Consider the following 27654-nt stretch of genomic DNA (forward strand, 5'->3'; position numbering starts at 1 on the left):
GTTTTAGTCAAATTTATTCTTATATAGTTTATTGTAAGTTTATAAAAAGGAGCAAAGATATTTATACTAGCAGCTATTTACTTCTGAGTTCTCACCTGTGTACAATAATGACATCAAAATCAATTCTCTTTGCTGTTGTCTAATTGGGTATTTGAGTACTTATTGGGTATTAGAGTTTGATTGTGTTTATTTCTTAGCAGTAGCGGTTGTCTGAAATATGGAAAGTGGGAAAAGCCTGTAATTTGGGGCAGGGGTGGGGAAAGAAACCTAAATTTATGTACTTTGTCAAATATTTTTGTCATAGAATCAAATTATTCTTCTGAAAGTTTATTTTCTCTCTTGTTATCAACTCTAAGGATAGATTCTCTAGCCTCGACCAAAGTAGGAGCTTTGGGAAACGTTAACAGAACTACCGGGGGGAGAAATTCCATTGGGGTGGAATCTAGGCTTTGTGTAGATATGGAACATTATGGGCACTCAACAGATGTTAATAAATACCTCTTTCTATTGTTGAGACAAAATGGGGGTGATTTGGGTGTGAATTGTAATGGTTAGTGGAAGGACTTTGTACCTAAAAAGGGTGTGTTTTAAGGAGAAGAGGAATCTGTATATTGAGCAAAGTAACGTTGTTGTTTTTTCATATCAAATTATTCTCCATTTTTAAAGGCTGTCATTCCCCTAAAATTGTAAGCTCCCTTGTGTCCATGTCATATGCCTTCTTGGCAGTCCTTGCAATATGTTGCTGTGGACACAGTAAGGTTTCAATAGATCCTTGTTGATTGAAACCAAACATTTGGAAATCTTGAAGGCAGAGTTGACGAGGGGGTAAAAAAGGGCTGGAGGGAGAGAGGAAGGGAAACAGTCAAAGCAGAGAGAGAATTAACTATAGAAACCTCCTGGGAAGTCAGAAAAGACCAAGGTTTATGAGCAAGCAACAATTTACGTTCTCCTGAGAAAAGAAAAAACTGGACAGAAGAGAATGTTTAATCTGAAGAGCTAATTAACCAAATTATAAGACCTCTAAAATATCCCTCATGTTACAGTTGTAATTTTGGGACTTAAAAAAAATGGTGGAAGGTACTCTTATTTGTCCCAAGAATGTATTTAAATTTTGATTTGTACAGAAATAGAAATTTGAGGGAAAAATTGCAGTATGCTGTGGTTTATAAATCATTTCAATGTTTTGAGTCTTGACTAACCCTCTTTGTGATGGTGAAGGAAAAAAAAAAAGGGTATATTAAACCACCTCTGGTTTCAGTGGATGTGCTGATTTGATTAGGAAAAAGGTGGAATTAGGTGGCAAAAAGATAAACAAGAATACCCCAGCAAGATGATGTGAGCAGGTTACAATATCCAAAACAATACTAGAAAATGTTGCAGTGTAAAGAATTTCTCTAAAAGGTGTGAATAGGATTTAAAAAAATAGATAATAGATGCTGAGCATTCGATGAGCACTATTAAAAGTATCAGAGAATAGCACAACACGGGAATCACCTGATAATAATTAATAAACATCAATTCTTCATGGTCAAGTGACCAATATTATTTCACAGTTGACTGTGTTGAGGGTAGAGCCAATGACCCTTGCCCTGAATTTTAATAATTTACTGTAGTTTTACATTAAATCAGAATACAATTGGGAAGAAAATGAGTGTTTCTTTGTGGGGAGTGCAGAGTAATGCCACTAATTGCATGTATAAAACCCTTCCCGAGATTGTATTTTCCTGTTCTTGCTTGATTTAGAAAATTAAAACTACAGTAATTTTCTGCTATTTGTAAGAGGGAAAATGTACCAGTGTAATATATTCAGCTAACTTAAAATGCCAAAGCTTTCGGCCATCTTTTTATGTCCCGTAATGACAAGCTGTCAATTTCATCACATTGTTCAGGAATTTACTAGCAACTTGTTGCAGATATCAGAGTAGACAAATCTCTTATAATATATGTGATCGGAAAGAAGCAGCCGTCTGCTGTTTTTTTGTCTTTTTGTTTTTTCTTTCAGTTTAATATTTGAGCAACTTTATATTTAAATTATATGTTAGAGCAAATCACTGTTTTTTCTTTATAAAGAGATGGACAATAGAGAATACATTAAATTAACATTGGTAGAATAGGAGTTTAAGTTCATAGTGTTTTAAAAATTATTTTTAGATAGCTATCTGGAGAATGTTTTTCAGAAAAGTTATCAAGTAAAAGAATTGGGCTGATTTTAAAAGTATTTTGGGCTTAACATTTTATAAAAACACACATATTCACAAATATGTATATGTGTGCACGTCCCTGGAACTTGGAAGGGTTAAATCAGATCACTGTATGTTATGGAAAGGGTTTTCCGCCGGTGTCTAGTGCCTTGGGTTTGTTATGTATTCAGTATGTAGTGTCATCATAAAACAGTTGCACCTGCATTAGCCCTCATTGTCTCAGGGTAGAAGCTGGGAAAAAAAAAATTTAAAAAGCTCAAGAAATAAATCTTTCTGCTAATAGCGTGTCGGTATTTTTCCCTTACTCCACGGACATTTTTGCTCTCAAGTGCAAACTGCACCACCCAGGGCACTAGGGTTGAAATCCAGTGTTTATTCAAAAAGGCACCCTAAGGCATTAGAGAGGAAATGCTCCATGTATGAAAAAAAGGCAGCTGGGAAACTGAGCGGATCTGGGCAGAGCAGCAGCAACTGTATTTACTAACACTTGTTTTCTGGGAGCCTATGAGAGAAATGGAAATAATTAGAAGGAAGCTGAAAGGATGGGATTTTGTTTCTTGTTCTCCTTATATGGAGCAAAGCAAACTGCAGTCACACTTCGGGAGCTGGTGTTTCCTACTGCTATGGGGACAGCCGGTTTCTGAGTGGAGGAGTTTGTTTATACCTTAACAAATACAGGCTGCTTTGTTGATTAAACAAGCAAAAAAAAAAAAAAAAACGCATGCCCCATTCCTTGCTTTCAAACACTTCCCCCAACTAGAAAATGTCTCAGAAAAATGCATCATGTGATAAGCTCTTGCTTTAGTCCCAAACCGAGCTGGAATCCACTTGGAGATCTTAAAATTCAAGTCCTTAGAGAGTACACATTTTAGCTAAGAATATAGTTACTCTGTCATGAAACAGGGAGCTTTGCCACTTGCTTGTTTGAAAGGAAAATAATTAAAAAAAGATTGCAGGGGATTTTAGTTATTATATGGCCAGGGCTCCATTTAGAGTCTGTGGCATTCAAAGCTGGCTTTAATCACAGCATGATGCTCGAAGCCTCCAAAAGTCCAAGTGTTTCCTTTCTTTCTTCTTTTGGGATTTTTTTTTTTTTTTTCCTAAGCGTTACTTCACTGAGGCAGAGGGCTGCCTTTGAGTGACGTCACGAGTTTGAGCAGCAAGCTGCACAGGAGAAGGGAGGCTGGGTGAGTGACAGCCCAGCCTACTTTTTAATAGCTTTGTCATGTGACTGGGGACTGTAGTAAGACAGGTGCCTTCAGTTCACTCTCAGTAAGGGGCTGGTTGCCTGCATGAGTGTGTGCTCTGTGTCACTGTGAATTGCAGTTGAAAAAGCTTGACTGGCGTCATTCAGGAGCTGGATGGCGTGGGACATGTGCAACCAGGACTCTGTATGGAGTGACATCGAGGTGAGCTGGGACTGGGCTCGCTCGGCGTTGCAGCCAGGACTGAAGCTTCCCTCGAGATGCAATTATTCCTGTAAGGGGGGAAGGGCTCGGGCGAGGAGAGGAGCGAGAAAAGTAGCCCGGGCAGGAGCTTTTGCAAGGGAATCTCAATCTTATCTTAACTCCAATAAGTTTGCTATTTTAAGGTGGCTCTGAGATGCCTTGAGCAAATCAAAGCTTAGCTGCTGTCATCAGTATCTGTTGCAGTTAGAAACTCTTTCCATGTGCCATTGGCTCTGTTTCTCCTCATATGCAATATTTATGCTCTAAGATATTGATATGAATCAGAAGCTGAAGTCTTTCCAGTGGTGTTTAGTGGCCTGCTTGGAAAAATGCCATTTCTATTTATAATCAGATGAAGATAAAAATATTAAAATGGTTGTGCTCAAATATAGTCAGTTTTGACTCTAGTCTGGATTTTTTCCCCCGTCTCTGTTCATCAGACAGAAAACTCACAAAATCCTAAAAATCTTGGTGGGCTATTTTGGATTGCTTTTCCCACAGAACACAAAACAATGAAGCTGATTCCTTTCAAACTCCTATAGGTGGTTGAAAGATTTGGCCGGCAAATTAAAAAAATATACCGTTACAGTGCAAGGGTTTCCATTAGCGTCGGTGCCAGGGAAGCCAATGGTTAAATGTCTGTGTACCACGGAGAGCTGCCTGAAGCCGAGAGAGAATAGAGTTTATGCAGGACTGTGTGTGGAGCTGCTCGCTGCTTGTGTAAAAATAGACGGCAATACATCAATTCCACAGCCTCTGCCGGCTACAATTCATACAGGGGGAAAAAAGCAAGCTGTTTCCTCGTCATCTCTGGAGTCTAGAGTGAGTAGCGGGGGACGGAGGACCTCGGCATGTTTGCCTTCAACACAATGGAATGTTCTCGGAAAGTTTGGGCAACTTGGGAAACAAGCGAAACTTTCTGTGGACTCTGGTGAGATGGACCCAAGTTGAATTGCATGGAGGATCCGAGCAGCGAACAATGACTCTGGCAGAGGACTGCCAGTGCTTCCTCTGGGTAGCCGGGGGCACGTAGGGTAAGGGGGAGGACCAAGCGCCACACGTGATTTGATTAAATAAGATGTCCATGTGGTGCTGCGATACACATCTAAAGTGAAAATAATTTGGCCGAGGCTGTCTGCGAATGCATTTTTCCTATCTAGCGAGGCATGCCCTGGATTCTTAACTCTTTGCTGGGTTTGCAAATGTTGGCTCCGTGTGCCCTCTCTTTCCTTGGCAGATCTATTTGTGGATTGTAATTGTTCTTATCTTGTTGTGATTTCTCAGTAAAGCGGAATAGATATGGATAATTCATGTGTCCTGTAGCTATTATGAGTCAGGGTTATAAGTGGCTTCAAAGTCCTAATTGTCTTCGAGTAGCTGGAGTGTCCTGTGGGTGATAGTCTGGCTGGCACTGTGGGGCTCAGCTGCTGTAGTTTCATTTTTCCATCATGTATTATTCCTGATGCTGCTAGGAGCTGAAAGAGGAACTAGATTATATGGAAATATGCAAGATTTACTTTAATCATTGGAATTTCGGCAGTCATTTTCAAATCAGCGTCAGAACCATTGAGAACAGCAGCCTTTTAATTTTTTTCTTAAGGAGGTGAGGTCTCGGGCTAATCGTCCCCCGCGGATTGAGTTGTCGGTCGGCTGAGCCTGGCCAGTCGCTTCTCTCTTGCTCTGGCGGCAGCAAGCTGCTGGAAGCCCAGCCTTCGCGGCGGCAGCTCTGGGAATCACCTCCGCCGGTCTAAAATATTAGGAGCAGCAGGTAGCGTAGGCAGCTTCATTTTTTGAATCATTAATGTTTGCTGTCATTCTAAAACGTATTATGCCCTTTTGCACATAATGAGAGGACAGCACCTTGGTTAATAAAGGCCTACATCACTATAGCCACTCCAACTCTCCAGTGTTTCACAGTTTAATGAAGGTGATGTACAATCAGGTTACTAAGATTGATGGAGACAATTCACATGACATACACTCCACTAAGACTGTCATTCTTTACTGGCCCCCGCCCCACCCCTTTCCTCTGTCTTGACTATTGTTTTTAAGAAGTAAGATTCTTTTTTCATTAATATAATTAATGCGGCCAGGTCCACTCTTTCTTCTCTCTCTTTAAAATTTACCATCAATGGCACAAAAATCTCCAAAAGGTTAATGGAGAATTATACTTAATTATAATGATTCATTATCATCGGTGCAGTTAAGCTAATTTATTGTCTGCTCCCTAACTAAGAGAAAAGTCTGTTGGGGTGCAATAACGTGCAATAATTAGCCTTTTGTGTTTAGTGACTGCTTTATCCTCTTAAATCTTATTATAAAATTAAGGCTACGGTTGTGAAATAGCTGTCATGGTCGCAAAGAAGCAGTAGAATGTGTCTCTGTAATTGCAGTAAAGCACACCTGTTACAGATGTATAGGGAAGCAGTAAATATCAGCATGTCAGATGAGGACAGTTACAGGGCTCACACTAAGTCTCGCATCATCCAAAGGCCAAATATAAATTACTAACAGGAACACTTGCTACCACTAATGTGTTTTAGATTATCAGGATAATGCCACATTCAGAAGCACTGATTTTATTAGCATGTCAACAGTGGCAAGAGCACATGCATATTTTTCAACCATAACAAAAGCAAAAAGGAGGGAGAAAGAGAGACAGGGAAGGAGGGAGACAGGAGAGGAGAGGAAAGAAATAGGTGCGTTACAGCATAGTAAAATACCAAACAATTGAATCGAGTTTTTCAATGGTTTTCAAAAGTTACTGAAAAATACATATTTCTGAAAGGTTACAGGATGTTGAACAAGCCAGGCCGAGTGAGTCCAATGGAAGAGAGGGAGACAGCAAGAAGTTGTTCTCTCCTGGGTAGAACACTTCAGCGATCCGAAACGTGGTTTCCAGGTTATGCTCTTTACAACAGGAACTTAAGCCAGATGTAGAGATCCTATGTTTTCTAACTTATTTTTATTTGTTGTTGTTATCGTTTATGCTTTTTTTTTTTTGAAGAAAAAGACTATCTCCCAATGAAATCCTACCGGTTTTTACACCATTGAAAAAGTTATCCCCTTATCTCTGAAGTGGTCGTGTGGTGGCAGGGTTACCGCAGTGTGTGTGCGCTTGGAGCATAAGCAGGGTGGGCAAGTATGGAGCCAGGAAGCGTTACACCCATAACAAAGCACGAACATTGTACCAGAACAAAATCTCCTCATCAGCCCAGCCTCTGCTTACTTATAAACCTAGTCAAGTATACCGATCTGGATCTGTAACTTTGGGCTAACTCGGATAATAAAAAAAGAAAGACCCATAAAATGATAAGGAAAGAGTTTAGTTGGAGAGAACTGCCCTCTCTTTGCATTGCCTTTGTGCCTGCAATTTGGGAGCTCACCGGGGCCTGGTGGGTTTTAAGGAAGAACTACAGGGATTTTCAGATTCCTCGCAGCCTCTCCTTACCGACTGCTGACTCCATTATCCAAGACCTGCTTCTCGGCATGGTGCTTATGAGCACGCTGCTGCCGATGACCCATGCATTGGAGCCTGCCAGAAATGACAGGGGTGCTCGAGAAGAAAAATCTGCCTAAAACTTATTTTATTCAAAATCTAAATGTCAAGCAGGATCTTCAGCTTCATGCCCAACTGCTGCCTGGATGTGAGCAACTCCACAGCATCTCTCCTGACCTTGGAAGGTAGGGCCAAGAGGGTGCCACTTCAGCGTGTGTCCCTGCTGATTCAGACACCTTGGCTTGCAGGTGGATAAAGTCCTTATGGCTTTGGCATCACCAGCCCCCTGCAATAGGAAGTTTCTGCAGGGTTCTTCACAGTAGGCAGGGAGAAATCAGCAGTTGGATAGCCAACTCCAGGTGAGAAGACCACCCCATTGGTAAGGGGGTCCACTTTCCTCAAAAAGCCACAGTAGGGGACAATTAAAAGACCATTTACTCCACGCATGGAGGTGAAAGACTATGCCAATCTAAAATAGCCTTGGTGACAAGCAGCCCAGACACAGTATAGAATATTTTAAACCTCTCGATATCTTGAAATCATTTTAAAACACCAAAGAAAAGTAGTTCTGTTGAATTCCCTTAGAGCATAGTTTAGGAATACGAAAATGATGAAAAAATATAGTTGTGGTGTGCTATAGTGCTGTAGTGGTTTTTCTTTCCAGACCTCAGGTGATCCCAATCATACACATACATACACATACACACACGTACCAACACACATGACTTGCAGGTTACACATAGTGAAAGATATGAAGATCGGATAGAATCAGATCAGTGGTTTTTGTTCTTCATCTCAAGGAACTTGCTTTTGACCCGTTCAAGATCAAGTTCAGAAGCTCATGAAAAGTCAAGTAAGAGTAAAAGATTTAGATAACAGTTCAAGAGAACCATAGGCAAGTTAAAGGACTTTGCATCATTAGTTGCTAAATGAATTATATGGATTATAATGGTTAAAAGGAGCGTGAATGGAGAAAGTTTTTCCTAGTATAGTTCCTATGTTCTATTTTTCATTTAGCAATTATTCCCTCTCTATTATATGTGATGGCAATTCGAAGATAAAATCAAATTTAGACCCTTCCAAAGGGATTCTACTTGAAAAGTAGAGTGAAATTTGCATATAGTTAACCAGAAAACCATTTGTGACTTAGTAAGTGCTAACTATCAAAGAGGCACAAACAAATCCAGTTGATTTCTAACTGGAAAAATTAGAGAAGGCTTCACGGCATTTACCATGAATTTGGAGGTAAAATTTTGGAAGGAACGGATCAGGCGAAGTATCTTTTGAGAGCAAAGTGAGTAAACGAATTGAGGATGTTTTTTCTGGTGACTAAAACCCTGGAAACCAGCTTTGGTGGAGTCGTTGAGCTAACCAGGCTTAATTCCTATCACATGCTGTTGCAGTTTAATAAATTCCTGCAGTTAATAAAGGCTTTTTTCCCCCCTGCCTCCTGCAGTGTGCTGCTCTGGTTGGTGAAGACCAGCCTCTTTGCCCAGATCTTCCCGAACTTGACCTTTCCGAACTAGACGTGAATGACTTGGATACAGACGGCTTTCTGGGTGGACTCAAGTGGTGCAGTGACCAATCAGAAATCATATCCAATCAGTACAACAATGAGCCTTCTAACATATTTGAGGTAAGGACATCCCTTGGTGAAAATTAATTTCTCCTCGAACTTGGCTTGGGCCACGCTAACATGATTATTGGCCTGAAAGTACAATGGGTTCTTACTTTGCTGTCATCAAAAGACTCTTTATCACGGTTAGGCACTTCCTATTTTACGAAAAACAAATAGATATTTTTTTTTTTCTTTTGAGAATTAAGGGGCTAGGAACCAACAACAAAGTGCATTAAACTGTGTTGAAATGCTGAGGGATTGTGAAAGAATTAGGGAAAAAGAAGAACAAAAGTCTAAACCTGTTTATTCCTATTTCCCACAGAAAATGGTGCCTAATATAAATTAATGTAGAATGTAAAAGAATGCATTTCTTTTTAACCAAGGGGTTAGATATCTACTTTATTTGTTTTACAAAGTAAGCAAGCAATTATTATTATTATTATATTTTTGGTCATACCTCTGATTTCTCTATTTTATGGAAACTTCTAAACTCACCTACTCTAATATTTACTTATAAATTAGTCAAAATTCATTTGCCTTTCAATAGTGAGAATTATCTTCCAGACTCTAGACTCTTATTATAAGCCTACCCTATAATAAAGAATGTTAATCTACTACTATTAAAGTGTTACTTTGAGAAAAGAAGTTCTTTCTCACAAGATCAGTACTCATTTACTTGAAAATAAGTGGTTTCTTATAGGGACAAGCATGAAGTGAGTACTGTGGCAAGTGAGTTGAATAAAACTTGTCAAAGCAACTAGTTTTCGGTTTCACAACCACCAGTGCCACCATCATCTAACATCTTCTCCCCCTATGTGCCAACCTCCATACAAAGCACTTTAAATGTATTGTTTATCCACCAGCAGAAACATTTCTTATACTTTATACTTAGATGTCATTTGGTTGAAATATTTATTCTTTTTCCAGCACCCAGCACATGAAAGGTACTGAATAAATGTTTATTGAGTCATTAAGAAAACCAATTCTGCAATATTTACTGAGTTTGTCCAGCACACAGAAGGTGTTAAACAAATGTTTGTTGAATAATGAGTGAATGATGAATATAGTAATGTTAAGAACAATAATAGTAATGACAACAATGACCAACATTTTGGAGCACTTGTGCTTTGTATATCATCTCACTCATCTCTCAAAACAATCTATTGTTTAGATACTATTATTATCATTCTCATTTTACATATGTAAACACTGAATCTCAGAGAGGTTGTGATTTTCCCAAAATCACACAGCTGACGAATAAAGAACTGAGACTTGAACTCCACATTGATCTAACTCCAAAGTCTATATCATTGATAAAAATAGAACAACAGTGAATTTAGGTGACAGCCATCCTTTACAAAGACGTATCAAGCTGCTTCTTTGCTCAATATATTTAAAAATAGAACAGAATCTTTCCTTTCAGTGTTGGTTGAGGTGGAAGCAGGGATAGCTAGTGAGCTGAGGTGGCGGTAGGTTCTGCCCGTGGCTGAGATTTTATAATATGTCGGGAGCATTAAGTGGGTCTGAGAAGAGGGTTTCAGGTAGTGGTGTTGGGGCTGGGGAGAAGGAATAACGTGGAGGAAACACTGGAGGTCTGAGGTTAGTTACACTTTCCCAGGCTTCTCAGCCGGGTCTTAGAAAGTTCATGCGAGGACTTGGCTGGTTAGAACTGGTAAATTGAACATTCCTCATTCAGTACACTTGTCAGGTTACAGGCCCATTTTAAGTCATGCTGCATTAAATAAACAGTACTTTAAAAAATGTCCATCTCTATAGACCTCTTATCTGAAAATCGGCTATTCCTTATTGGGTGAATGCCATGCATTTTGTAGATGATGGTTAGGGAATAACTAAAAGGCGGGGGGAGGTGATGTGGTAGTCAATACCTCCCCGGTGGGCTAGTTTCAAAAAAAGATGACTTTCTCCGTGACCTTGTGTCCCTGTATTTCGTGTTGCAGCCCTTGCTTGAGGTACTTCTCATTTACACCTTCAGGAGCCTTGGTTCAGCAGCTAGTTAGTTATATACAGATGCTTAATCTACACTGAGACACCCCTTTTGTTTCCCTATATGACTTTCTACCACTGATAGAATTGCTTTCAATGCTCTAAAACACAAGGTTGATTTAATTTCATCTTTCATTAGGTCATTTTAAACTGGTGACTCTCAACTGAAGGCAATTTGCCCCCCCCAGGGGACATTTAGCAATGTCTGGAGGTATGTTTGATTGTTAAGAGTAGGGCCAAAAGGATGTTCCTGCCATTTAGTGGGTAGAGACCAGAGATGTTGCTAAATACCCTGCCAGGCACAGGACAGCCCCCACAACAAAGAACTGTTTGGCCTCCAATGACAATAGTGCTGATGCTGAGAAACCCTGTTTAATAAAAGTCCCTGAAATACCCCTTTATAAAACACTCAAGTTGAATTGGTCAGTTTTTTGAGAGAAAATATAGTTGAGATACAGGCTACGAAGACTCAGAAGTCGTATAAAATTATTGAGATGCCAGGGCCTCAGGACTCTGTGTCAGGAATTCTCTTAGTGACAGACAGCAAAAGTAACTGTTTAGATAAGCCTCCATATCAGTTTTCTCTGCTGTCACAAAACCCATTCTTCTTTGTCTATGCAAAGGGTAAGGGCTCCTGTGGCAACACTGTTACAACCAGCGGCAGCTTCCTGACTATTTGCATACAGCTAAATCGCCTCTACTCTTTGCCCTCTAGCGTTAAACTCAAACATTTTTTCTATAAGGGAAAAAAAGTGTTATGTGAGCCTAGGAGGAATTCTAAAATTGTGTCTTCCCTGTGAAGAAGGTCCCACATGCAGCAAAATAACCCTTGAATGGCCACGGCTTTGTGTTGCTGCATTTCCCTCAAGTCTTTTTCCCAGAGCCTGTGCCTTTAAAACTCTCCCAGTGGACTTTCACCCCTGCTCTCTTTCTTCCAGTTCTCAAAGGCCTGCCTCATCACATTTGTGGAAGGCCTTGTACTTGAGCAAGCCAAACAGTCACGGTCTCGGCCACCTCTGATCTGCCAGTAACAACCATCATCTACCTCAGATTCCCAGAATAAAATAAAGCACCCAGTAGTTAAACACTTTCCCCTGACTCAAGCAGCACATTGATGACCCTGCTGGAAACTGGCCACAGGATTTCTGAATTCTAATCAAAGCTGATAGAAGGGGTATTAAGAGCTATACTCAGTACAGCAGAATGTTGAGACGTTGAGAGTAAATAGAAATTTCCTCCTTTGGCCTCTTCCGTACATTTGGATCTAAGTTTAATTTTTATTTAACTTTAGAAGGAAAAAAAAAAGGAATGAAATCGAATGTCACAATTTGTGAAAGAGTGAATTCCTGAGTGGGAGCAAGTTGGGCCAACACGCAATTGTACACGTAGGTTGAGTAACTGGACACACAAACAACGATCTTTGTTTGCACAACCTATGTTTGGATGTGTAAATGCAGGTGACCAGGTATGATTCAGAAGCCACTTAGAAAAACAGGACACAAGGCCTATAGGTGCAGCCTCCAGTGAATCTGACCCATGTGTCAGGAAAACAGGATGCTGTCCCTGGACCGACTGGTAGGAAGATTTATGTTTCAGAATATTGCAACATAACTTCCTTCCCTCTGTTGCCTTTGTGCATTGTTTGAAGGAGGAGAATAAAGGACTACTCTTACAACATGGCATTGTGTAAGGGTGCGTGGCCAGGGGTTAGTTTAAATAGCACATTGGCCTTTCTGAGTCACTGTGGGCCACCCTGTCTCTGCTTTAATGCCTCCGTGATACAACTGAATGGGCATCTTTCATTCATTCATCTGTCACTTCCGAATGCAGCCACTTGGGGTTCTTTAGAACATGGAGAGTGAGAATGTAGCTGTCTCTAGGTCAGTACTCTTAAGGTGTTCTAGGCCTGCCTTTGCTAATGGAGAGAGAAGGCCTCACAGCTGTAGCCAGAATTCACGCTGGGTAGTTAGTGGGAGTCTCAGTACGTCTGATAAGGTGAAATTTCGTAGCAGAAAAAGGGGCAAGGGGTCCTGTTATCTGTCTGGAAGGTGTCCTTCTGCCAAAGGAATGGTAGGTGGAAGCCTACAAGAATACTTAATCATTCTGGTGGGGTACAGATGATTTTACATTTCTTCTTTTGGCTTTCAGTTATATTCTAATTTTTTTCTGAAATAAGCATAAATTGTACTTATCAAAAAGTTAAAACGACAAATCTTGGCTATTCAAAAGACTGTGAACATTTTGGAAGCAGGGAACCTGCTTGTCCTGTTCACTGAAGTTTTTCTAGATGTTTTCTTAGCAAACAGCCGAAAGTAAGTACTCAATAAATATTTGCAGCATAATGAATGAGTTGACCATCATGTATTTGTTGATGGTGGCAACTGTGTTAGGTAATGTGAAGATTACAAAGAAAGTGCAAAAAAATTGCTTCCTAAAGAACTTTAAATCTAGTTTGGGAGGCCAAATTGGGAAACAAATAGCAAACAATGCAAGACGGTGTGTGCATATGTATATACATATATATGTTTACGTACATATATACTAGCAATTGGAAAACAATGTAAGACTATGTATATTCATGTATACATGTACATATATGTTTATATGCATGGGGTTATATATCATATGTCTATTAGCAGTTGGCAAGCATTGCAAGACTGTGTGTATGCATATGTACATGTATGTGTGTGTATCCTAGCTAAGGAGGGAATCAGCAAGAATAATGTTGCCAAGGCTAATAAGAGAATAAGAGTGAAGTGTTTTTATAGAGGGAGCATGTTTGGCAAAGTAAAATATATGTTGATGGGAACAGAGTGGTAGGAGAAGTAAGTTTAGACTTAGGATGGATACAAAATTGTGGCAGGCCATGAGAACCCAGTTGGAAGTGTTTAGAGTATATATAGCAGGAATGAGGGAGCTATTGAAGATTTTTAGCAAAAGGGCAATGTAATCGAGTGGTATTTAAGAGTGATCATTGTCAGAGTTGTACGAGCTATGGACAAGCAGAAAGTAGGGGAAATCTGACAGCAGGCCCTGCTGCATTCCAGACCCTGTGCGAGGCAGGTGCAGGGAAGGGACCTGCAGAGGGGATGGTGTCCAGGGAACAAAGACTTGAAGCACCTTGAAGGAAAATTCCATGAGCTCTGATGACTATGAGTTAGGTTAGAGAGGGAGGTGGCAAAGAACGCTAACTCAAAAATATTCCAAAGAGAATCAGAACTTCATGGATATCTTCTTGGCTAAGGTTCTGCTCACCTTTAGGAGTTGAAGTACTTTCTTAGTCTTGTGAGTCGTTTTACAAAGGGGCTCTCCATCTCCCTACTGCCTCAGGGGTAGAACATATTTAACCCAATCCACAAATTTACGTGGTGTCTGCTTTTTCTCACTTGTCTCCTTGGAGGAAATTCTGCAGCCTTCCATGGTAATGAATTCCTGCTTCTGACTGTGCCTGTGGTCGGACAGCCTTTTCTATGAATGGCAAACCTCTTGGAATTTCAACAAAACAAACAGAGAAAAAAATGTGTGTCAAAACAACCTCACCTTAATTTAATCATCAAGAGGATAAATTCTCCTTTGTTATGTGGAAAGACTGAACTAATTTACAATAATCACTTTTTCAGGATTTCTAGAATTTCCAATTTGCAATCAATAAATGTTTGTCATTTAAATTAAATTTACAGCCCACAACCAGATTTTTGCCACACTTGGTAATGACACTTACAGAGAACATAGACTTCAAGTAAGAAAATAATAGCCATTTAAGTGGCGAGATAATTGGCTGTAACATAAGAACATTGAAGAATGTTGAAACTCATGGAGACTTATGGAGTATTTTAAAAATTTATGTTGTACTTATCTTTGCATTTGTAGTCTACCACAAAATTCCAAATTCTGGGTATAAATCAGTTAGATGTTCTTCTTGGAGAGCCACAAATCAGGATGCAACAATTGGACCCAGCCTGTGTGCTGCTTTATTTTCAACTTCTACTGTCAGCTTATCTTGCAGGGAGACTAAATAGCGGGGTCTGTGTGTGTGTGTGTGTGTGTGTGTGTGGTTGTGTGTGTGTGTTGTTCATCTACACACCTCAGTTAAAGACTATTTTAGACTTCTTGCCTTGATAACATCTGCCTTATCTTGGGAACATCTGGTTTATCACCCTATTTCCTCCCTGCCATTATGCTGACCACTGGAAAAATATGGCTCAGGAGTTCTGACCCACAGGCTGTGTCTTTTGGCATCAACCTCTACCTAATAAATAGTAAGTCACAGGATGTCGGTTACATGACCGTCTTTCACCATCACTAACTTTCCTGGTGGTTGCTTTTGTTAATGTGAGTTGTGGTTACAAGAGGTGAGGTTGGCTGCTGTTTTTCATGGAAGTTGATCCAGTTCTTAGCCATTTGCAATTTGGAAAGTGAGAATCTGTATGTTTAGTTAGGCACAATGATTGTAGAATGTACTATTTTGTGTTTTTTGGGTTAGAGACCAACTATTTGATGTCAGATACTCTGAGCACTCCAAGATGTAGGTAAGCTATTTTATGGGCATGTCTTAGGCTTTTCCCACCTCCTGGACTCTCAACTGGATCATTTAGCTAAAAATTATTCCACCTGGATATTTTTGGGGCCAGAAAAGTAGATACCCACATTTACATGGAGGGAAACTTGGAGAGGAATCAGGAAAAATTGGCTCATTGCCTCTTAGATTTACTTCAAAGGTATTAGCCCAGGTTAAAGTAATCAAGATTCAAGATACTGCATTGGACAAACTGTCTATTTGTATAGCAACTCTGTGTTCTTGGGTAGTAACCTTATACATATGCCTTATCTATTTGTCCATGTCCCCCTATCTATATGCATCATCTTGGAAACACAGCCCAGCAGATGGCTCACCTCTGAATGAGATCAACACACAAAGCAGATAAAAAGATGAACCTTAAAGATCACATTATTAAATGGAGAGCCGAATTGTTCTTCCACTGTGCCCTACCTGAGACTTCACATTTTTAACAAGGTTAATTTGGCCCTATAATTGCGTGCCTACTCTTTTAGCAATGAAAACTTTTATTGTGGGCTTTATAAAATGAATTGCCTGTGATATAAAACAATTTTGTAAGGACCATTTTTTTCTTCTTCTTTAACCTCTCAGGTTACTTTCAAGATTGTGTGCTCGGAAGTATAGTTTGAAAGCAAAGTGGCATATTGTGTTTTACGGTAGCCTACCAAAGATGCTGAACTACGGGGAGCTAGAACAAGAGCAAGGGAGAAGGGCAGAGATACACAATGAAATTCCCACTCTTATTCTTGGCACGGGCAAAATTTTACGAAGAGAAATGATTTCTTATCCATTACAATATTTGTCTCAGAAACAATGATAGGAGGTACTTTTGTGCCTCTTCTGCTCCAAAATGATAGAATCATTTGCGTGGTTTCAGATTCTAAACACTAATACTTTGTAGACCTGCCCATCTCCATTACTACTGCAAGTTATTCATTCAAGGTTTGTGGCCGGATGGATTAATGAATTACCAGATCTTGCGTAAAATGACTTGGCCTGACTTTTAAACAATTGCATTTTTTTCCCTTTTTTTTTCCTTTGGCCAGTCTTGTGATTGGTGTTAATGGCCTCTAGAGACCGAGCCCCCTATAGAGTTGGTTTTTTTTTTTTTCCAGAAGTAGCTTTGTTAAGTATTTCCCCCACTTTTTCATTCTCTTGCAAACTTCTGGTCAGAGGCAGTCAGTTCAAGGACTAACAGGCAGGCTGGGAGGACAGGGAGGAGGGAGGGGACCCGGTAGGCAAATCCTTGGTGGCCGATGCCCTTTCCTGTGCCAGACCAGCCTGGGTTATGAGATCCCTGGCTTCAGCACCACCGAGTTTAGAGTGAGATCCTTGGTGTTCCTCCCACAATATGCAGAGCTGGAGCCTGAACTTTGAAGGAAAGCCTCAGAGCTATTTGCAAAGTGCTGGTGCTTAGTGAATACTAAATTACATTTAGGAAATAGTCTACTGCGACCAGTTATACTTCATTTTTATTCTTGACACAGACACCTAAATCAGAGAACAGTAACATTTCAGAGATTATGGAAGCAGTTTGGGTATGTTCCAACACTATAATAGGATCAGAATTTTAAGGCCTTTTGTATTATTACCAATAGTCACTTAGTTTCCACTGCAGTGTACTTTGTAGGGAATTACAGCTTTTACTAAAAAGATTAAAATGCTATTATGCAAATGATTGCAGTATGTTATTATGTTTACAAATTAACATCCGTGGCTCAACACACAAATTAACTAACTATTCTATCTATGTTATTAAGGATTTAATAAAGTAACTGTTAATAAAAATGGGTAGCTTGGAACACTTAATAGGAAACTATTGTGATTTAACACAGAACTCAAGCGTTGTGTTTAATGTTCTAGGTGACATAATGGTAAAATAAAGTTGAGCACAGCACACGGAAGATCCAGGGCTGTGTCAGATGCAGGGCTGCTTGTCTGGGATCCCGAGGACCAGGAACCATATAGCTTCAGCCTACCACGTACAGTGGGCAGCATATCAATAAATCTAAGCAAAGCACACAAACCGTCTTCTGTTAATAAATAGTTCATTGAAATGATAATTGCCCTCCATTACATGTTTGATATGTTCCGTATGCACAGAGAATGCTTACGTTATTCTAAAATGGAGCTCACAGCAAATTTTACTGTGGCAAATGGGATTTAGCTGGAGAAGCTCGCCGTGTGATAAAAGAGGAGAAGGCTGGGTTCAGACTAAGATGACTTTACAAACAGGCTGCAAATTGCTATTCCTGGCTGTTCATAAGAGATCATAAAAGCAAGGAGATAAGAACTGCCAAGGTCCCTGAGAAATGAATGTATGTGATTATGTTATCTCGTGGGTTGTACTTACTAGACAGACCGACGACACCTTTGCTTTAGTCCGACAGGAAAAGTAGAAAGAGATGCAGATTTTAGAGAGCAAACTTTGTTAGAACGAGGAAGTTCTAAAACACTGTAATTAAAAGGTTTCAAAAGAGATCCAGGGGTCTGGTCACTGAATCCTTTACTAGATCCCAAAGCAAGACCTAGAGGTGTTACTTAATATTAAGCAAACAAACAAACACAAAGGAAACAAAAGAATTACTAGAAAATCTTGAAACTATTCATATTTCAAATATTTTGGATTTCTTTTTTCGTAATAGTCAAATACAGATGTTGAAGACTCCTATGGAAACAGTAACCTTTTTAAGTCTCCCTATAAATAAATAGTTCAATGACATAATAAATAATTACCTTCTTAGGTCTACCTCCAGGGGGCAGCTCAGCTGAGCTTCTTAGCAGGAATATCTGGGTGTACTTAAGAAACATCTGAGCAGGGAAGCAACCACAAACCTGGTCAAGGTTTGTGCCCTTGCATACAGTACAAGCAATTTATTTTGTTCTGAACAGCACCTCTGTGGTTGGGAAAGTATTTATGCAAATTTTTGATATCTAGCTTTAGCAAGGCGCCTGGTTCCTTCATTTCCTTCCACATTTGGATAAATTGTGTTGTTCTTCACTCTTCCAAATTTGTCCTTGTGGAAGCGAACTGCAAATTGGTTGAAGCTTGCTAGGAGAAAGAAAGAGGAGAGGAGAGAAGAGGAGGAAAAAACCTGACCAAAAACAGTTGATGGGACAGCATATGATTTGATGGTTTGTGGTCTTGTCCAGTTCCCAGGCACCTGATCGAGAAAGTGGTACAATCCTGTTATGCAGGCATTCCAGAGTCCTTGCCAGCATTCACCTGACATGACCAAGGTTTAAAGTACTTGCTGTAACTTTACCCAGCGTAGTGGAAATGTGTGCCTGTGTGTGTGCGTACACATTCACATTCTTTTTCTTTTTTTTTTTTTTAAAGAAAAAAAGTGATCCTTGCCATAGAAGGGTGGTAAAATAATTAGTCCAGTAGACAAATGTCTTGGCCCATGTTTAAACAGAGCTTTAAGGACACAGTGTTCCCAACAGTCACATATCTAAATACAAACCAGTGTCAGCTGCCATGCAGACCAAAATGTAATAGCCTGCTTTCACATAGGTCATCGTCAATCCATTTTGGTCGCAGTCACACTGCACATCTGTTTCTGCGCACTGCAGCTTCTTAAGGTGGCATTTGGACTTCATAAAAGCACAAACAACCAAGCTATAAATTGCCACTGCTGGAGTTATTTTGAATAAGTGTATACTGTTTCATATTTATAATGGTGAGGCTTCATAATATTCACAGTGAATATATAACACTGATCAGTTCAACAAGCATGAAATTGTATGTTGTCAACTTGTCACATAAATAGAGTCATATTCTGGCTTGCGATAATGTTGAACTAACATTTTTTCCCCCAGAATTGTCGAGAGGGTCCCAAAAAAGTGAGGAGGTGGCACTTCCTTTGGGTGGATAAACAGTCAGGGCTATTGTAAAGTTGGTATTACTATTGATGAGTTTCTTTTCTTCCCTCTGTCCAAAGTGCTTGCTTTTCTTGGGTGAATGCTAATTGGCTAACCTGGTGTGTTTCTTCTGTCATCCAATGGCATTATTTTCAGCCAGGGCTAGAAGGCTTTTTTTGGATTGTGTATGTGTGAGTAGCTTTTTTTGTTTTCCTTTAAGACAATTAAGAAAAATTGTTTTTTCTATTCTTGTAGTGCAAATCAGTGCTAATTGTCGTGAAATTCTCTAACTATACTCTGGCAAGTTTTCTTGTTGCATTTGCAACCCAGTTAACTCAATTGATTACCAGAGCACTGGGAAATAGTGAAAGCTGGACATGTTGGTCCAACTTTTGTGCAATAGAGACTTTAGAGGGATGCAGAAAAATGCTTATGGAGCCAAAGGTGCAATTACTGAAAGGAGAAGGGAGGAAAATGGAATGTACTCACCAGCAGCTAGAGAGCTACTGCGGAGACCCGTTTCCACAGTAGCTGATGCTCCTACACCAGAGGCATGAGTAGAAACTGATGCCAAGTACTTTTCACTTTTGAGAAATGCTCGGATGTGTTCAGTCCTCCCCATCTTCCTTCAAATGATCTGAAGACAGAAGGCGTTCCAGTCTGTATCTGCAATCACGTTAATTTACCCGGTGAAGTTGCTAACTTTGAAACCTCAAGACAGTACTTTAGAATGCAAATATTACGGAGGATTATTACTGACCTAGTCTTTTCATCCCCTGTCACTTGTGGTGTGAGTGGTCCTATTTTCTCATATGAGAAACCACTTGCCATCCAAAACTCTCCGACTTTTGCATAGTTTCACATTTCTGCGTGCTTCTGGATTTTAAAAGTTCCTGTATTCTCTCATGGATTTATTTACCCATTTATCAAAAAATAATTATTGTCAACCATTAGTTGGCTCATCTCCTTGCCAATTTCTGGGGATACAGTAGTGAAGAGTCGACGATGGTCTGTGTGCCATAAAGCTCATAGTGAGTGATGAAGACTGGTCTTTAAAATCCACTGGGATAAGCTCTCTGACAGAGGAAGCAAAGCGAGGACTTTCTCCACTTGCCTGTTATCCTGGTCATCGCTAACAGCTAAATCCTGCCCTTCTCTGTATTGGTGCACTTATCATCTTCCGAAATGCCTTCACCTTGAAATGGAATTTTGCTGGTGAGCATTTCTTCTAGCTATTGGGACCTTCTTTTCCAAACCAAGAGCCCAGACATAGGGTCCAATAAATGCAGGGCAGGGGGACAGAGTATTTGAAATTGGGAGACCTGGAATTTATGGTGTTCCACACATAGTGTATTGACGAAAATAGCAGTTTGCTCATTGGAATTGCCGAGGGAAGACAAGAGGAGGCCAACCTAAGGGAAGAGAACAAGGCTGTCAGCAGAAAATTCTTTAACCGGTATACAAGGCTGACGTGACTGGAATAGTGCACCCTAGCAACGTATGTGGGGCTCCTTTGGGTGAAAACCACTTTGTACCATTTTAGGCCTGTTGACCTTTCTTCCTGAGAATGATATTTCAGTGGAGCTGGAAGGGCTGACGTGCTTTTTGCCTATGTGTGACATCTTGAATATGTGGCTTTTCTATCTCTTGGAGCCTTTTTCTTGTATCATGGGATGGTCCTACACAAGGACTGTCCTGTTTCCTTGAATGAGGCATGCGCAGGAAGAATGCTACCTATCCCTTTCCTCCTCTTTCTGGAGGTACTGAGAATTATGCCTCTACTGAGCCTTATTCAATTCAATCTCCTTCACTTTCATGTAATACGCCGGCTTAAATATCTTCTCCCCAGTCCTTTCTGAGAAGTTTATTTATGCTTTTGAATGGTGCTTACATAGGGAAAAAAGTGCCTCTATTATAGGAATGCCCTTGGTTTTTCCATGGGCTCTTGGCCTGAGGACATTAGCTTCCCTGAGTTCCTTTTCATTTGTTCAGACGTGAAGTTGGAGCTTCTGTATTCCAGACATAGTTCTCCTGGGTGTCCAGGGATCCTCGCCAACTCAGATTCTGTCCAGAAATGTTCTCATGTTAGGATCCTCTTGTGTCTTGCCAGCACATGCTTAGCGGGGACACCCTGCTCTCCTCTGAGCTGCATGTATCAGCCTGGCTTTTTCTTTCAGGCAGTGCTGCCTGATGGGTAGACTCCTCTCCTGTTCCCACTGCCTAAGAGTCTGGGCAAATGCCTGAGCATTTGAAGCATTTGAAGGCAGTGATGCTGCGTGGGATAAGTGACTTCTTTCCCCTGCTGGTCCCCAATTCCAGGGCTCTGCGTGCAGCAGATTTGAGAGTTACATTAGGTCACAATGCCACTTTCTAACTCCTTTAATCCTATCACCCGGCAATCCCAGCAATGTAGCTGAGGTGGCTGCCCCTGTCCTAAAGGAATTTGTGTCAATTTCTCCTGGGACAAATCTAGTCTGGACTGCTTTGCAATATTTGTTCCAACTGAAAATTTTGACAAAGACATTCTGTCCAAAAATTCTCCTGTGTTCAGATGCATTTGGAGGTAACTGAATGTTGCCTGGTCTTGGCAGATAACTAAGTCTGGCGATTCACATAGCATGATCCATGCCCCATTTAATTTGTCTTTGAATGGCAAATGTGTTTCTTCTCTGAGTCAGCAAAAGGTGCGATACCCTCCTACAGGACTGGGTGACCTCCCCGCTGCTTCTGTGGCTCAGAAAAACAAAACTCTGCTCTGACTTTTTCCTTCAGTTGCTGGTTCCTTTTTATTTCCAGCTACATGTTTCATAGCTGAGAGAGAAGATGTATGTTCCATAGACACGATGCATTTTTACTTAAACACAGCAGTTGTTTTTATAATTCTTTTTAGTAGACCTCATTTCTCTGGCCATTAATAACTTATTGTTATTAATTGTCTGAAATATAGCTGAGAAACACACCGTTTGTAAAGCTGCCTCTCAGAGGCCAAACCAGATGCAGAAAAATCATACTTTCAAACTTAATGCATTTTATTCCCAGAAAAACTTCTCCAGCCCTCACCTACCACTTGCTTCCTTTGATTTTGCTTATAGTTTAAACCAATCTAGTTATCTGTTTTCCAGCATGGGAGATTAGAAGACATGATTTAGAAAGTTAACGAGTTGGGAGAGGCAAGCAGATCTTATTGAGAAGTAGGGACTGACCAAAACAGGTGAGACCAAAAAGTACAAAAGGGAGACAAGCACTCAAAATTTGACTGTCTGGGGCCCTTTAGTCTGAGGGCAAATAGCCCTCTGTTTCTCAGGGCTGTATTTCTAAATATCTCCTCGCAGTCATTTTGCACGATCCCCCAATGCCACAAAAACCAATTCTCATAATTTTTAAGATGGGGGAAATATGTAAATGATTTTGAAGTCTTTCCATTAAATGCTGTAATAAAAAACTTGGTGCTTAAGCGAGGCAACTTCTTGATTCATCCGCACCAGTGCCTGCGTGGATTAATGCCTGATGATAAGAGATACATGAGGCATATATATAAACACACATATGTATTTTTAGATCTAAAAGATTTTCATGGAGTCTTGCTGTCATCCTGTAAGTCTTTCCCATGTTGCGGTACTGAGGAAGAGAGTGCTGCATGGGATGTTGAATTTCATTGTATGATCTGTCAGATTACTTCCTCCCTTAAAAAATACAACCGTTAAAATTTCCTCTGAGGAAGAAACTTGTCAATAGTAAAGCTCTTTAGCTTCAGGGCCGTTGGTCAAGACAAATACAGCTCAGCGGAGTTATCCTTAAATAAGTAATTCCCCACATTGCTTTAGAATGAAATTACCTTCACTTCCCTGTTCGTTGCTTTCCATCCTTGTCCTTACCCAGTCCCCAAATAACCACCACCTCAGTAATGCATAATTCATGTGTATCTATTCTTTGGGAGCACACTAAGTTGTAATATCGGTACTATGAGTAATTTCCCCTTCTTTTCCCATTTTGTTTGGAGATCCTTATAAACATATCACCAACCTTAGGGCTTGCAAAACAATCACTAAAATGCGCTGCTTGGTTTAGGATACAAGATTTCAGATAATGTACAGGACTGAGTCCCCTAAATCTAATTTCTGTCTAGAAACCCAAGGAATGCGATAACTATGTCTTTTTTATCCAAACTTTCTCAGCCAGATCTGTCACCGTTCACCTGAAGGGAGAGAATGGACAGCTTGGCTTTCTCTATATGGACCCTGAGCTTTGGTTAGGCCATGACCCCTCATTAATACTCAAACTTTGGCAATTGCAAAGAATGCCTTCCACCGTGGCTGTTGTAAACGGCCCAGCTCCCCGGTACTTTCTCATGCTTATCCTTTGTACAAAGGCATTTGTGTTTCTCTTCATGTCCCTTTCAGGAGTAATTCTTCCCTTGTTCAATTTTTCCCTTTCTCTTTATGGCTGTCATAATAGTCCCTGATACAGTCAGGTAGCGATGACCCTGTCCATCACTCACCTGCAAGCTATTCTTGAACCAGCCGATGGTCCCTCAGTGGCCAGATTAATTGTGCCAGTGGTGGGCCTTTCCACCTGACCTTTCATCTGGCAGCATAAAAGCTGATTCCAGGCTGTGTGCAAGGCGGGCTGCCCTGCCATCTCAATGTCCTCCATGGAGCCAAGAAGTGGAAAGGAGAGTATCAATGCAAATTAAGTGCCAAGGCAGGAATAGAATAAGGTATGCAATTGAGCGTTATCAGAAATTAAAAATGTCCTCCTTTGAGTGACAGTGGAAATATGTCTTAAGGAGTGAGAGTCAAAAGGAAATTTTCCGTAGACGCCATTTCCATAAACTGTATTGTGACAATGTGCGTTCTCAAGGTTGCCTGTTTTGGTCTATGTTTAGTTGAAGGCTTTACCAGGCATAGGCTAAACTATTAAGTCCCTAAATTTAGAAAAGTATTTGTGGCCCTCTTTGACACAAAGTGAGTTTTTATTGTCACATGTGCAAAAGAGCATCTTTTCCATTTGTTAAGGCCTTTCAATTGTGGCTATAGTTGTCTAAGCGATAGCTTTCTGGAAGTGGCCCTCAAGCTATATTATCAACTGCATGAGGGGAGGGATATGCCTTAAGCTGGTGCCTCATGACCTTCTCAGTGCCCAGCACAAAGCCGTGCACGTATGGAACTCTATCTCTGATGTCTGTTAATGGATGTATTTACACTGGTTCTACCAAATTCAGAGAGTGAGAGAGAGAATTAAATGACCTTCCCAGCCATTCAGACCAATTATGCTAAAAATAAGACATATCAAAGATCTGAGAGCATGTTCTCCAAGAGATGGTTTGTAAACAGAGCCAACAGTGGCAGCAGTATGTTGTGTGCCTGCCAGAGTGGCTGTGAACTTACCTTCTAAGTCACTTGCTGCTAAGAAGACTTGCTGCTCAGATTAAGATATATGGGTGGTTTTAAGGGCAGTTGCGACACATGTGGCTGTGTTAAGCCAGAGTGAGTTGGCGCATAAGGGCGCTGCTGTATGTCTGTGATGGACATTGAGCATTTGCTCGTCTCCCCTGCAGAAGAGGAAACATTTCTCACACTCAATGAAGAGCTACAGAATGGATACTTTTCCAGGGTTCCAGAGAATCACAGTAACTCTGCCTCTGTGTAGGGAACCAGCCGTTATCTGAGAACTCCTGAAAATGCACGGCCACAGCTTCCCAACATGCTATTCCTAACACCATGCCCATATTTCCTGGCCTGTTTTAACTCTCTCAATGGATCCAGACTTCAAACTTTTGCAAATATTTTGTTGTTGTTGTTGTAGATTCCTTGTCAAAAATTGCAAAAGAGGGGCTGGAGCGGTGGCACAGCAGTTAAGTGCACACGTTCCACTTCTCGGTAGCCCGGGGTTCACCGGTTCAGATCCCGGGTACAGACATGGCACCGCTTGGCACACCATGCTGTGGTAGGTGTCCCACATATAAAGTAGAAGAAGATGGGCATGGATGTTAGCTCAGGGCCAGTCTTCCTCAGCTAAAAGAGGAGGATTTGGCAGTAGTTAGTTCAGGACTAATCTTCCTCAAAAAAAAAAAAAATTGCAAAAGAGAATTTACCTCTTGTGGAAAAATGATTTCATGATTGAACAAGTTTACTGTGCTATCGTTGTCTAGCAGTTACCTGATATCTTGGAAGAATCAAACACAGAGAGTAGAAAGGAATGGTGGGATGGCGAAGGACGACTGATTTCCCAAGGCATTTGCGCTTTTCAGAAGTTGTGAATCTTTTTGGCCTTGCTTTCGTTTATAGGCTGTGATCATGGAAACCAGGGTGCAAAAATAGCAAAGAGAGAGGATCCCCTGAACTTGAATTTCTTACTGGTTTCTGTAGAGCAATTGAATTCTTGGTCATCTTTGCTACTTTAGCAAAGGCTGTGGAAGGGAGCAGTTTAGCCAGCCCAGGATTTCAGGCTGACTCCTATGTTATAATTCAGTGTGCTATTATACAGGATACTCTAACATAGGAACTCATTTCATTCATTCTTAAGTTAACCCATTTATCAACTATTTAAAGAGCACCAACTATGTGCCAAGCACTAATTTAGGTACTCAAAATACAAAGATGTATTATGTACATAATACTTAAGACACAGGACTTGATTGTCTACAGAAAAAAGACAGACAAACAGCTAATTATGAGATAATGTGATGAATTCAGTGGTAAAGTTAGAAATGAAGTGCCATGAAGACAGCAACAGAAGAGTAAAAAAATCTACTGAAAAGGTGAGAAAAAACAAAAATTGGTATTTGTTGGTAGAATATTTACTTGAGACATTTTACCATATCATCAGAAATCAACATATTCTTACTTATTTACAAAATGTAGTAAACTGCTTTTCTCCCATTTTAGGTGGAAAACAGAATGGTCCAGAAAAAGAATGCACATTGTAGGCTCTTCATAACATTTTCTAATGAATTTGCCTTCTAATAAGTCCTGTCTACATTGTATTGGGCAGTCCAACAGTCCTTTTGGTTTTAACAAAAGCAGCAGAATGAAATAAGAATTCCTCAGTCGGGCACCCCGGGTGGTATCTCTGAGAGCAAAAGTGGCAGATAGAATCAGAAGTGAATTAAATAGTCAGCTACAGCAAGCCAAACTTAAAAAAAGCCCTGAAATGACCAAAAATGGAAACATATTACAGTTATCTGCATTCACAGTACAGAACAAGTTTGGTCGTATTTAAGATAATTCTCTAGTGCCGGCTATTTTTAGCCCAAGGGTAAGCTCCTCTAAGAGCCTCTCGGCATTGCATCCCTTTAACCTGGCCTAACAAACTAAGCCAATAAGCCGTCTGATTTTCCTCGTCCATCCGGGAGGAAGAGAGATAGCTAAAACAAACCATTTGCGGGGAAAATGTTCAGCCTATCTTGTATTAAGAGCTTTTTTCATATAGATTTTTAAAACATCCCAATATTAAGTGTTGCCTGTCAGAGACCAAAATGTCAAGCTTTGCTGTTTTGAAATTGTAGGCTCATGGTTATAAAAAGAGGATTTTATAGGCCTAGTCTAATGGAAATAAACATTACTCCATTACCTTCAGTAAAACCAAATCTTTACAGTTCAAGCTATCATTATTAATGTCTATGAGAAGAAAGAAACGTTTCCAGAGGGTTTATTTATTTTTTTTTAGGCAAAGAAAGACCGGCGAGCTGTACCATAGCAAATGAAAGTTTTCTTAAAGCTTTCTCCTCAGTGACTTTGCAGTGTGTAATCTAAAAGCAGAAAGCAAAGAAAATGCAGTTTTAAAACACTAGGCTGGCTATTCCTGGTATCTTTCTTTCTTACATATTAACGACCCTTTGTGAGACTATTGCTTTGTCAATTCTTGTCTGTCTGTCTCTATATAGTTTATACAAACAACTTTATCAGCTCTTTATTGTTCACAACCCTCTGTGTGTGTGTGTGTGTGTGTGTGTGTGTGTGTGTGTATGTGTCTGGAGGCATAGGTGGGAGCTGTCTCAGTTTAAATTGGGTAACCACGTGTGGATTACAACACTTGACAATGTGTTATCTTCTACTCAGTTCATCAGATACAATGCCGCTAATCATCAAAGTTTAAGATTATTCCACGGTTGACCAATTGACCAAAATTCAGAAGACTGAATTTGCCAATTCGGTATGGGGTAGATTTTAGCCACAGATGCCACTTCAAGCAATCAGTCGCCAGGTATTTATTGAGCTTTATTACATGCAAAGTGTCATGGCAGGTGCAGTGTGGGGTAGAAAGGTGTTTAAAGCAAGACCTCAGTCCTCAAGGAGGCTTGTCATTGAGTTGCAGAAATAAGATATCCATGCCTGTAGAGTAGCAGTTAGAGAAGTTTAGGACTTTTATAGAGATCCTGCTATGTCCCAGACACCGCACTTAGGCCTTCTCTCTTGACTCTACCTCAGTTACCGGCCTTCTCATAAACGTTTTATTGAGTC

The 27654-nt window shown here is 40.3% G+C and overlaps 1 protein-coding gene across 8 annotated transcripts in view; it reads left to right on the forward strand.

The window, feature by feature from the left end:
* Nucleotides 1–27654, forward strand: part of PPARGC1A (PPARG coactivator 1 alpha) — a 608099-nt gene that overhangs the window by 509316 nt on the left and 71129 nt on the right. For 5 of the 8 annotated variants that reach the window (XM_070262537.1, XM_070262538.1, XM_023638288.2 and 2 more), the window contains one exon: nt 8605–8784. In XM_070262537.1, the coding sequence (XP_070118638.1) occupies nt 8605–8784 (180 nt within the window). Of the gene's footprint in view, nt 1–3337; nt 7334–8604; nt 8785–27654 lie in introns of those variants that run through there. The other 3 variants (XM_001499929.6, XM_070262539.1, XM_014738763.3) reach the window with 3 other exon arrangements.

This window comes from Equus caballus, chromosome 3, assembly GCF_041296265.1.
Source record: "Equus caballus isolate H_3958 breed thoroughbred chromosome 3, TB-T2T, whole genome shotgun sequence".
NCBI classification, from domain to species: Eukaryota; Metazoa; Chordata; class Mammalia; order Perissodactyla; family Equidae; genus Equus; species Equus caballus.